The 12,634-nt window shown below is 41.7% G+C and overlaps 1 protein-coding gene across 1 annotated transcript in view; it reads left to right on the forward strand.

Annotated features, from left to right (window-relative positions):
- Positions 1–1,930: 1,930 nt before the first annotated feature.
- Positions 1,931–12,634, forward strand: part of sspo (SCO-spondin) — a 163,341-nt gene continuing 152,637 nt past the window's right edge. Inside the window, exons 1-12 of the mRNA XM_067434918.1 lie at positions 1,931–1,983; positions 2,118–2,327; positions 3,846–3,928; positions 5,154–5,324; positions 6,193–6,401; positions 7,302–7,404; positions 9,443–9,601; positions 9,858–9,943; positions 10,146–10,271; positions 10,408–10,564; positions 10,724–10,964; positions 11,914–12,055. Coding sequence (XP_067291019.1) covers positions 1,931–1,983; positions 2,118–2,327; positions 3,846–3,928; positions 5,154–5,324; positions 6,193–6,401; positions 7,302–7,404; positions 9,443–9,601; positions 9,858–9,943; positions 10,146–10,271; positions 10,408–10,564; positions 10,724–10,964; positions 11,914–12,055 — 1,740 coding nt within the window. The remainder of the gene's footprint in view (positions 1,984–2,117; positions 2,328–3,845; positions 3,929–5,153; positions 5,325–6,192; positions 6,402–7,301; positions 7,405–9,442; positions 9,602–9,857; positions 9,944–10,145; positions 10,272–10,407; positions 10,565–10,723; positions 10,965–11,913; positions 12,056–12,634) is intronic.

Below are 12,634 nucleotides of genomic sequence, written 5' to 3' on the forward strand. Positions count from 1 at the left end.
CTTAATGTAATAAATGTAGATATTTAAACTTGAAACAAGACTAAAATACTAAATAAGTAAAGCATTTTTTTGCAATGCAAACGTTATTCCGGTTACGTTAATATATAATTTGTTTAAAGTTATCGTTTTATAATAATGTTATCTCCAAATTGTGGTCCGATTGACCCTATTTGGACGGTGATTGTTTCTCGTGGGGTCATAATGTATTTTCATCATTTACAGGGGCTAGTCTGTGATATAAATGCCGTCTGAATCCACATCTCTGAGTTTTTAAGAATATATCACTTCTAAATTCACTGATTATATCTCTCTGACTCCTGCAGGCTTCGCTGTCATTCGGATGCATTTTAAAGATCTAGACTTTTATTACTGAAATGCTGGCACGTATTTACAAGAGCAATATATTTTATTGAGAAAAGCACATAAACATTTGAGATGGCCGTTATTACGGCCGAGATTATATCGGTTAAAAATAACCACCGCTTTATGATCACCTCATGTCAATAAGAGGCTGTGTTCACTTATTTCTGCTCATTTCCACGTGGAATAAAATGACGTCATTTATTTTGAGAATTATTAAAAACTATAATGTGCATCTATGTATCTTCCTTTTTTAAACAGATTTAAATAATAATTAGGATGTTATTTTCCTATTATTAAATTAAATATGCATTTATTCTTATTATACCAAGCATTAGTGTATATTTATGTATATTGAGCACGTGATCAGGTTCCCAGGAACACCGAGCTCGCTCCTCTTCCTGGGAATAAATCCCCATCCGAATGCATGAGTTTATCACTGCGGTGGCTGCACATTTATTTTTACAGACTTTCACGTGAAAAACAATTACTGTCCGAAATAGGGCTTTTGCAATCCTGAAGCATTTCAGTTGGGCGTTTATCTTACCGGTACGTTTTTTTAATGTTGCAACTTCAACATTCAAAAGTAACGTTCCCAATAATGTTTGCATAACCAAGAACATTTAAAAACAAAACAAACAAAAAAATATATAAAAAAAATGTTCAGATATACTGGATTTATAACTTAATTGTAAACTGTAGGAAAATATTTAACACATTTCTCTGGCACAAATTTGGTCATGAAATCTCCAATATAACTATGGGAATGATCAAAACGTGACAAAATGGATTTTGAGCTTTTTATAAAGATGTAAAGAACCTAATACTACACAGACACTCTATAATTGTCTTTTAAAGGTCCCGTTCTTCGCGTGTTTTAGAAGCTTTGATTATGTTTACAGTGTGCAGTATAACATGAGTTCATGTTTCGCGTGTAAAAACACAGTATTTTTCACACATTTGCCTTATCTGTACAGCGCTGTTTCCTCTGTCCTACAAACGGCCTGATGATTTCCTTGTTCTATGAAGTCCCTCCTTCAGAAACACGTAACGATTTCTGATTGGGCCAGCGCTTCCCGTGTTGTGATTGGACAGCAGCTTAGCGCACGTTCCCCGGAAAGGTCCCGCCTCTTACCATAACGGGGCGATGACAGCGCTGAATGTGCTCTTCTCCACGTGGGAGAGCAACGAGACCACGCCCCCTATTTTGTGTGTTCTTGTGGGCGGAGCTTTAGTCAACAGACGGTTCTAGTGACGTCATCACAGCAGGAAGTGCAGCGGTGTAGTCCAGACCGGCCGCTCGCTGTCGGCTTTGAAAGGGAACTTCTGTTCAATAAAATATCTCGCTTGGCATTGAACTTTGAGCTTTATAATTTTACAGGTATTATTTATGCTCTAACAGCAACATTACACACTAACTAAAGTTTGAAAGATGGAATCGCGAAGAACGGGACCTTTAATACCAATCTTTTAAGCATGTCAAGATTATGAATGAAGTTTACTGTGTTGTTTAGGGTGAAATAATGATTCCTTTCTTTAATTGGAGGTTCTAGGCTGATGGTGAAGAACAATGAAACTTCTGCTGGTGTTTCTTCTGGGGCTTAAACTGGTCGTGGTCATGGGGTGAGATATTTTACTACAACCTAACTAAATTTTTTGCTACCTAGTTACTCAAATAAAGCCGTAACGCAAAGTAGTGCAGACTCTGTACAAGTCTAGCTTTGTCACAATCCGCTTTCTTTGGCCCTGTCCCTCAGGCTCTGGTGTGAACATACGGTGGAGGAGAGGGTGGAGAGGATGCTCTCGCCCCGTGTGCAGCGAGAGGTGGATTGTTCTGCGGTGTATCAGTTCAACACACAGGGCTGGAGGCTGGATGTGGACCGAATGCGGCACGAGCACGGCGGAGACGACGGCATTGCGCTTTACTACAAGGGACAGGGTCCTAAAGCGTCCTGTTACATATTCAAGTGAGCGGAAACATCATAGCTGTTCTGTCAGATCAGACACATTTCCTTATTCATATTTCAAACACATGTATTAATACTAGACTTGTGAATTGATAAACTGAGTTCTGTTGGTGTATTTGCCTATTTTGATTTCAAGTGACTCCAATGTTTCAAGAAATGTAAAACCATGGGGAACAGTGCACATCTCAAGTGTCTCAGCTGAAGGAAATAATACATTATTTATTTGCTTTAATGTATGGCTGTGAACATATATTGGCCGATACCAATATGGTGGCCGATATATCATGCATCCCTAATCAGTGTATATATATATAAATATATATATATCTCGATATATTGGTATATACCGATCAGGCATAACATTATGACAGGTTAAGTGAATAACACTGATGATCTCTTCGTCACGGCTCCTGTTAGTGGGTGGGATATATTAGGCAGCAAGTGAACATTTCGTCCTCAGAGTTGATGTGTGTGAAGCAGGAGAAATGGGCAAGCGTAAGGATTTGAGCGAGTTTGGCCAGATTGTGACGGCTAGACGACTGGGTCAGAGCATCTCCAAAACTGCAGCTCTTGTGGGCTGTTCCCGGTCTGCAGTGGTCAGTATCTATCAAAAGTGCTCCAAGGAAGGACCAGTGGAGAACCGGCCACAGGGTCATGGGCGGCCAAGGCTCATTGATGCACGTGGGGAGCGAAGGCTGGCCCGTGGGGTCTGATCAAACAGACGAGCTACTGGAGCTCAAACTGCTCCAGACGTTAATGCTGGTTCTGATAGAAAGCTGTCAGAATACACAGAGCAGCTCAGTTTGAGGCGTATGGGGCGGCATAGCCGCTGACCAGTCAGGGTGACCTCTGACCCCTGACCCCGCCGAAAGCACCAACATTGAAACGTGAGCATCAGAACTGAACCACGGAGCAATGGAAGAAGGTGGCCTGGTCTGAGGAATCACGTGTTCTTTTACATCACGTGGATGGCCGGGTGTGTGTGTGTGTGGGGCTTACCTGGGGAACACATGGCCCCAGGATGCACTATGGGAAGAAGGCGAGCCGGCGGAGGCAGTGTGATGCTTTGGCCAATGTTCTGCTGGGAAACCTTGGGTCCTCCATCCATGTGGATGTTACTTTGACACGCTCCACCTACCTAAGCATTGCTGAGACCATGTTCAGCCTTTGATGGGAACGGTATTCTGGTGGCTGTGGCTGTGGCTCTTCCAGCAGGATTGCTGAAATTTGATTTCTCGATTCATAACCTTTTTTAATTGATCAAATATTTAGTTGGATGAATCACACAGTCTGAAAATCATGCTTGAGTCATGCCGTGTCAAAATCAAAAGGATTTTTTCATTGATGTTTTTTTTGGCTTCAAAATTCTGATTATTGTAATTAAACTAAATTGAACAGATATTTTATTTGGTTTAAAATTACTTACAGTGCTATTTAAATTTCAATGTGTCATTAAATTACTTAAATGCACCACATATTTTTACTAAAACATGTTTTGTATGTGTTTTTGTCACTCAGACCTCCAGACATTGAGACGGAGTTGGTGAACCGGACGGTCAGGCAGTGTTGTGAAGGCTGGGCCGGCCCTCACTGCTCACAGGGTGAGATCAGATGCTTTTAATCTTTGCACAAACCCGATTCCAAAGAAGTTGGGACAGTGTACAAATTATGAATAAAAAGGAATGCAATAATTTACAAATCTCATAAACTTATATTTTATTTACAATAGAATATAGATAACATATCAAATGTTAAAAGTGAGACATTTTGAAATGTCATGCCAAATATTGGCTCATTTTGGATTTCATGAGAGCTACACATTCCAAAAAAGTTGGGAGAGGTCGCAATAAGAGGCCGGAAAAGAAGCCATATCAAACATGATCCAGAAGTGCAGGCGTTTCCTCTGGGCGAAGGCTCATTTAAAATGGACTGTGGCAAAGTGGAAAACTGTTCTGTGGTCAGACGAATCAAAATGTGAAGTTCTTTTTGGAAAACTGGGACGCCATCCGAACTAAAGAGGACAAGGACAACCCAAGTTGTTCTCAGCGCTCAGTTCAGAAGCTGCATCTCAGATGGTCTGGGGTTCATGAGTGTGTGTGGCACGGGCAGCTTACACATCTGGAAAGGCCATCAATGCTGAAAGGTGTATCCAAGTTCTAGAGCAACATCTGCTCCATCCAGACGGCGTCTCTTTCAGGGAAGACCTTGCATTCTCCAACATGACAATGCCAGACCACACACTGCATCAATTACAGCATCATGGCTGCGGAGAAGAAGGATCCGGCACTGAAATGGCCAGCCTGCAGTCCAGATCTTTCACCATTAGAAAACATTTTGAGCATCATAAAGAGGAAGATGCGATAAAGAAGACCTAAGACAGTTGAGCAACTAGAAGCCTGTATTAGACAAGAATGGGACAACATTCCTATTCCTAAACTTGAGCAGCTCGTCTCCTCAGTCCCAGACGTTTGCAGACTGATATAAAAAGAAGAGGGGATGACACACAGGGGAAACATGGCCTTGGCACAACTTTTTTTTAAATGTGTTGATGCCATGAAATTTAAAATCAACTTATTTTTCCATTAAAATTATACATTTTTTCAGTTTAAACATTTGATATTTCATCTATGTTATATTCTGAATAAAATATTGACATTTGAAACTTCCACATCATTGCATTCTGTTTTTATTCAAAAACAGATACCCCACTTTTTGGAATCGGGTTTGTACATTATCAGATATTGAAATGTTATTTCTGTATGTACAGAGAACTTCTTACTCATGCATATTTGGTCATATGTATGTTCTCTGTCCGTCTCTATGCAGGGGTGGGTGCCAGGGGTCAGTGTTTCTCCACCTGGACGTGTGAAGAGTTTCCCGGGGTCCATAACACGTCGCTCATGGCACTGGAGCAGTGTTGCAGTAACCTGTGGGGATTGAGCTGGAGAAACGCGTCCGATCAGACCTGTCTGTCATGCACATACACACTCCTGCCAGGTCAATAAATAAATAAATCAACTTATTTATATAGCGCTTTTACAATGCCGATTGTTTCAAAGCAGCTTCACGGTGTTAAACAGGACAATATTGAACAAAATTTGATTTGGCTGTACAGTCGTTCTGGAGAAAACAGTGATGTTATCAGCTTATTTTAACTTATCATAGAGAGACAATATTGGCAGATCAGTATTATAGTTTATAGAATTAAATAAGACTTCATTAATTAATTTTATTTGTATATTTAGTGGAAAACTTGGATCATATTTGGATCAGGTATCCAATTCATCACTCAATAGATGTACATTTAGCTGTTTGTGAATATAAAAGCTCTGCAAAGTTTGAAAGATCAAAGTGCAGCTGTATAAAGTTATTGTCTCCCAAAAGAAAGAACTGATTCTGAACAGCCTGAGACGAGTCATCAGTAATTTCTGCTGCCAAATCAAATCCACTTTGATCGGATTGATATGGTGAAACCCACGGCATTGTTTCTGTTCTCATCAGTGTGTATCAGCTGGGATTCAGATATGATAATGAGCGTTTGGTTTCAGACACGTGCTGTAAGTGGTTGACCAATCACAACAGCCATCTGACCAATCAGAGCAGACCAATAGCAACAGACTGAGCCATCTGACCAATCAGAGTAGAGCAGATTTGTAAAAATGTGGTGTTTACAGAGATTGAATCTTTGAACAAACCGCCAGACTCTTTGAGAAATGAGCTGAGGCTGCAGTGGATATTATGAGAAATTTTATGAGAATGAGAAGGTTTTTTTTTTTTACCTTTAATGCATGTACAAATGTGCATCACATTACGTTTATTAGTTGCTCTCATTTATATGAGTGTGTTTCTGTCTCTCTTCCCTCAGACGTCAGATCTTCTCCGGTTATTCACGGAGCTCGTGACCCGCAGGCATCCGGCACCTGTATGAGTTGGGGCGGGACACATTACCGCACCTTTGACCGAAAGCACTTCCACTTCCAGGGCAGCTGTACGTACCTGCTGGCCTCATCCACTGACGGGACGTGGGCCGTATACACGAGCTCAGTCTGTGATGCTGACGGACGCTGTCGTAAGGTACGAACACAGGCTCACTGTGAGTTTATAATCTCACAAACGCCTGTTTAGAAGTCAGCATGACCCTTAAAATCATCTCTTCCTCTTTACTACTAGTTACAGCACCAAAAAAATGAATGAACATCAGAAGGAATGTGAAAGATGCAGAACAACTTATCGAAGTTCAGATCGTTAGGGGTTCAAGAGTGTAGTGCTGAAAGTCAAGTGTAATTGTTAAAGGATTAGTTCACTTTTAAATAAACTTTTGCTGATCATTTTAGAACTGTCAAAAACCTTTAAAAACATTTTTCCTAAGTAAATTGCTTTTATTGGGTGTAAATGGTCTTTTCCATCTGTAATCTAACTGGTTACATGTTTGCTAAATAAAACATAATATCTTTTAATGCATATCCTTAAATGCCTTAAACGCTTGAACCCTGATTACTGCTGCTCGCAGCTATATTTGTGTTAAATTTATATAATTGTACTCTAAAATGCATCATATTCAGAGGTAAAATGTCATGTTGACTTTGAGAGTTCCAGTTTAAAGTTTTAGACTGTACGATTACCTCCAGAAAACTCATTTCATGTCTTTTATTGTTTACTCAAGGATTGGCCAATTCAAGAAAAATAGCAAGTTGTTTCATGTCATTATGAACAGATGGTTGAACAAAACAAATCACTTATCACAAATGGACATGTGTTTCTACTGCTGCTTTCTGTTGATCATTGAATGAGAAATGAATGAAGCCACTAAGCTTGCCAGGCAGCTCTCCTTGAACGTCAATGATCCAGAAAGTGTTTTGGGAGGTTGGGATCTTATTATATTATAATATGATTGATGTGTTGTGCCGCGTCCGTCAGTAATTGCACACAGGCGGTCGTCTTGGCTGCTGTTTATGTGGTTGTTCTGTGCTTCAGGGTCTGCGGATGATGTTGGGTCTTGGCTTGGTCTCCATTCACAAAGGCAACATGACGGTTAACGGTTTCGCTTTACCGCAGGGCGAACCTCTCTTCCAGAACGGTATGACGAACACAGAGACGCTCATACGTCTACTATGCATTAGTGCATGAGGTCTTTTCCGAGCTATATTTCAATAACCAAAAATGTTTATCTGGTAGATGACAGATCGGGGAAGTTGCTGTTACAGTTTATATTACTGGCTAAGCATATTTATACTCTGACGGGAAAAAGGGTACATTGCTGTCACTGGGGCAGTACCCTAAGGTACAAAACCAAAAAGGTACTAATATGGTTGAGTAAGGTTCAAAGATGTACCTTTTCACTTTTGTACCTTAGGGTACCGCCCCAGTGACAGCACTGTACCTTTTTTTCAAAGGTATAAGGAGTATATAGAAACCTGATTCCAAAAAAGTACAAATTGTGAATAAAAACAGAATGCAATGATGTGGAAGTTTCAAATTTCAATATTTTATTCAGAATACAACATAAATGACATCAAATGTTTAAACTGAGAAAATGTATAGTTTTAAGGGGGAAATATTTATAAAAATGTGTTATATTTTTATAGCGCTTTTCTAGGCACTCAAAGCACTTTACAAATAGAAGGGGAGATTAAATAAGTTGATTTTAAATTTCATGACATCAACACATCTCAAAAAAGTTGTGCCAAGGCCATGTTTCCCCCTGTGTGTCATCCCCTCTTCTTTTTATATCAGTCTGCAAACGTCTGGGGACTGAGGAGACGAGCTGCTCAAGTTTAGGAATAGGATTGTTGTCCCATTCTTGTCTAATACAGGCTTCTAGCTGCTCAACTGTCTTAGGTCTTCTTTATCGCATCTTCCTCTTTATGATGCGCCAAATGTTTTCTAATGGTGAAAGATCTGGACTGCAGGCTGGCCATTTCAGTGCCGGATCCTTCTTCTACGCAGCCATGATGTTGTAATTGATGCAGTATGTGGTCTGGCATTGTCATGTTGGAGAATGCAAGGTCTTCCCTGAAAGAGACGACGTCTGGATGGAGCATATGTTGTTCTAGAACTTGGATAGACCTTTCAGCATTGATGGCCTTTCCAGATGTGTAAGCTGCCCATGCCACACACACTCATGAACCCCAGACCATCAGAGATGCAGCTTCTGAACTGAGTGCTGGGAACAACTTGGGTTGTCCTTGTCCTCTTCAGTCCGGATGACATGGCGTCCCAGTTTTCCCAAAAGAACTTCAAATTTTGATTCGTCTGACCACAGAACAGTTTTCCACTTTGCCACAGTCCATTTTAAATGAGCCTTGGCCCCGAGAAAACGCCTGCGCTTCTGGATCATGTTTAGATAGGGCTTCTTCTTTGACCTATAGAGTTTTAGCCGGCGACGGCGAATGGCACGGTGGATTGTGTTCTCCAATGTTTTCTGGAAGTATTCCTTAGCCCATGTTGTGATGTCCATTACAGTATCATTCCTGTGTGTGATGCAGTGCCGTCTAAGGGCTGAAGATCACGGGCATCTAGTATGGTTTTCCGGCCTTGACCCTTACGCTCAGAGATTGTTCCAGATTCTCTGAATCTTTGGATGATATTATGCACTGTAGATGAGGATAACTTCAAACTCTTTGCATTTTTTCTCTGAGAAACTCCTTTCTGATATCGCTCAACTATATTTCGCCGCAGCGTTGGGGGAATTGGTGATCCTCTGCCCATCTTGACTTCTGAGAGACACTGCCACTCTGAGAGGCTCTTTTTATACCCAATCATGTTGCCAATTGACCGAATAAGTTGCAAATTGGTCCTCCAGCTGTTCCTTATTATGTACATTTAACTTTTCCGGCCTCTTATTGCTACCTGTCCCAACTTTTTTTGGAATGTGTAGCTCTCATGAAATCCAAAATGAGCCAATATTTGGCATGACATTTCAAAATGTCTCACTTTCAACATTTGATATGTTATCTATATTCTATTGGGAATGGAATATAAGTTTATGAAATTTTTAAATGATTGCATTCCTTTTTTATTCACAATTTGTACGGCATCCCAACTTTTGTTGAATCGAGTTTGTATATTTATTCTGTGTATTAAGTGTGTTTCTGGTGACGGGTGTGTGTGTTCAGGAGTCAGCGTTCACTGGCTGGGTGACTTTGTGTTTGTGGAGAGCGGTTTGGGCGTTAGACTGAAGTTCGACATGGAGAACACCGTCTACCTGACCGTTACCGCCGAACACCTCGCCGCCACTAGGGGGCTTTGCGGCGTTTACAACAATAACCCAGATGGTGAGAACGTTTGGCTCGGTTTGGAAAGATTGAATTAATCCTAATTCTAACATATCACACCTCATTTTGAGTTGGCTTTCATGCATTCTTACACTTAAAAGAAACCATTTTTACTCAGAAGTTGATTTTGATATAAAATTTGCATATAAATACAAAGAAACAACAATTGCAACATTGAGTTCGATAGTATTTCAATGTAAATATGCACTTTCTGTTTACATTGCATTATGTGATGCAACATGTTAATTTTGTACAGATGACTTCACGACCAGCGGAGGAAGTGTGTCTCAGTACGCCGCCAGCTTTGGAAACTCGTGGCGAGTGCAAGATCAGCAAGGACAGGTTAGACACGACGTCTTTAAGTATTTAGAGACATTTGGTTGATCAAAAAAGAGGCAGCAAGACTGTTAAAGATAATTAGCTATGTTTGCATAAACATGCAATTTAAAAATGTCCTTACATCTTGTTTTGGAACTAGTGTACTTCATAGTCTGTGGAAATATTAATTGTAAAAAATAAAATAATGAAAACGAAGGTAACACAGGTGTGCAGTGATGCTGCTGAGTTGGGCCACAGCTGTGATCTCTCCAGTGATGTCTCTCTACGGCGTGACGCTGAAGCCTCATGCCATCGTCTTAAAGAAACGCCCTTTTCACACTGCCATCAGCAGGTCAGATCACAGCACTTACTCTAGAGGGATTCACTACACTCACACACACACACACACACACACACACACACACACACACACACACACACACACACACACACGCACACACACTAACAGGCTTCTGCCACCCACTCAGGTGGACCCCGGGCCGTATATAGACACGTGTCTGTATCTGTACTGCAGTCTGGACTCCAGCCAGAGGGAGACAGCGGTGTGTGAGACGCTAGCCAGCTACGTGCGCGAGTGTGCGGCGCAACACATCATCATCCGCTGGAGGGCCGCCGGCTTCTGTGGTAATAATAAACGTTTACATTTTACTTCTGTGGGACTGTTTACTTCCTCCCAAACTGACTTAGTAACCCGGCATAGATAGCAGCATATAAGCATATGCGTAATTCTGCGTGTGCAGTTTCTGTGGTAATAATGCATTAACTCATTGATCCCGTCTGCAGAGCGTGTGTGTCCGGCCGGTCAGGTGTTCTCCGATTGTGTGTCCTCCTGCCCGCCCAGCTGCTCGTCTCCTGGTCCTCCGGCCTCGACTCAGTGTCGGGGCGAGTGTGTGGGCGGATGCGAGTGTCCTCCGGGTCTGTTCCTGCACGCGGGTCAATGTCTGCAGCGGGTCGACTGTCCCTGCTTCCACCGCCGCCGCACCTTCAGCGCCGGAGACGCTCTCAGACAGCGATGCAACACATGGTGGGTCCACTGTGGAGACGAGACCGATAGCATTTCACTAATATTTCAGTCTAAGTTATTCAACTAAATATGCAAATAAAATGTATTTATTCGATTTTAATTAATTGTATAAACTATTGATCTGCCACATTGTTGCTCTATGATAAATTAAAAGGAGCTGATAACATCTAATCTAATTATGTTGCAATATTTACCTTTAAAGGCTTTTGTTTCACCCAAATGTGTAAATTCTGGACAGGCATCAGACCTCCGTTCATCTTCACACACAGATGAAGATATTAGTGTTGAAATCCGATGGATCAGAAAGGCCTTCATTGACACCAATGTCATTTCCTCTCTCAAGACCCATAAAGGCACTAAAGACGTCGTTACAAAGCCCATCTAACTACAGCGGCTCTACAATCATTGATGAAGAGGCCAGAATAGAGTTAGTGCGCAAAAAACACTAAATAACGACTTATATAGTGATGGCCGATTTCAGAACAAAGATTCGAACCGTTATGAGTCAGTGAATCGATTCACGATTTGGGTCGCGTGTCAAACTGCTGAAATCACGAGACTTTGGTGATACGAATCATGAATTGATATTCTCATGTCTTCATAAATGATTGTAGAGCCGCTGTAGTGAGATGGGCTTTGTAACGACGTCTTTAGTGCCTTTATGGGTCTTGAGAGAGGAAATGACATTGGTGTCAATGAAGGCCTTTCTGAGCCATCGGATTTCAACACTAATATCTTCATCTGTGTGTGAAGATGAGCGGAGGTCTGACGGCTGGCCAACTGCAGGAGGAATTAATCACACAATTTACATTTCTGTGTGAACTAACCCTTTAACGAATGTGAAGCTGCTTTGAAACAATCGTCATTGTAAAAGCGCTTTATAAATAAAGTTGACTTGATTTAACAGCTGGTCATCCTGTTACGTCCTCTCTCTCTGTCCGTCCTCCAGTGTGTGTCGAGCCGGTCAGTGGGAATGCTCCGGAGAGAGATGTGAAGCTCAGTGTGCTGTGATCGGAGCGATGCACGTCACCACCTTCGATCAGAAGAGATACGACCTGCAGGGCGGAGACTGCCAGTTCACAGCCGTCGAGGTCAGCTCCTGAAGAGCAGAAGCAATCCACGTGTGTTAGGGCTGATCTGAGATCATCTCTGTGCTGTTAGGGCTGATCTGAGATCATCTCTGCGCTGTTAGGGCTGATCTGAGATCATCTCTGTGCTGTTAGGAAAGATCTGAGATCATCTCTGTGCTGTTAGGAATGATCTGATATCATCTCTGTGCTGTTAGGAATGATCTGAGATCATCTCTGTGCTGTTAGGAATTATCTGAGATCATCTCTGTGCTGTTAGGGCTGATCTGAGATCATCTCTGTGCTGTTAGGAAAGATCTGAGATCATCTCTGTGCTGTTAGGGCTGATCTGAGATCATCTCTGTGCTGTTAGGAATGATCTGAGATCATCTCTGTGCTGAGATCATCTCTGTGCTGTTAGGGCTGATCTGAGATCATCTCTGTGCTGTTAGAAATGATCTGAGATCACCTCTGTGCTGTTAGGGCTGATCTGAGATCATCTCTGTGCTGTTAGGAATGATCTGAGATCATCTCTGTGCTGTTAGGAATTATCTGAGATCATCTCTGTGCTGTTAGGGCTGATCTGAGATCATCTCTGTGCTG

This window comes from Pseudorasbora parva, chromosome 24 (genome assembly GCF_024679245.1).
Source record: "Pseudorasbora parva isolate DD20220531a chromosome 24, ASM2467924v1, whole genome shotgun sequence".
In the NCBI taxonomy this organism is placed as follows: Eukaryota; Metazoa; Chordata; class Actinopteri; order Cypriniformes; family Gobionidae; genus Pseudorasbora; species Pseudorasbora parva.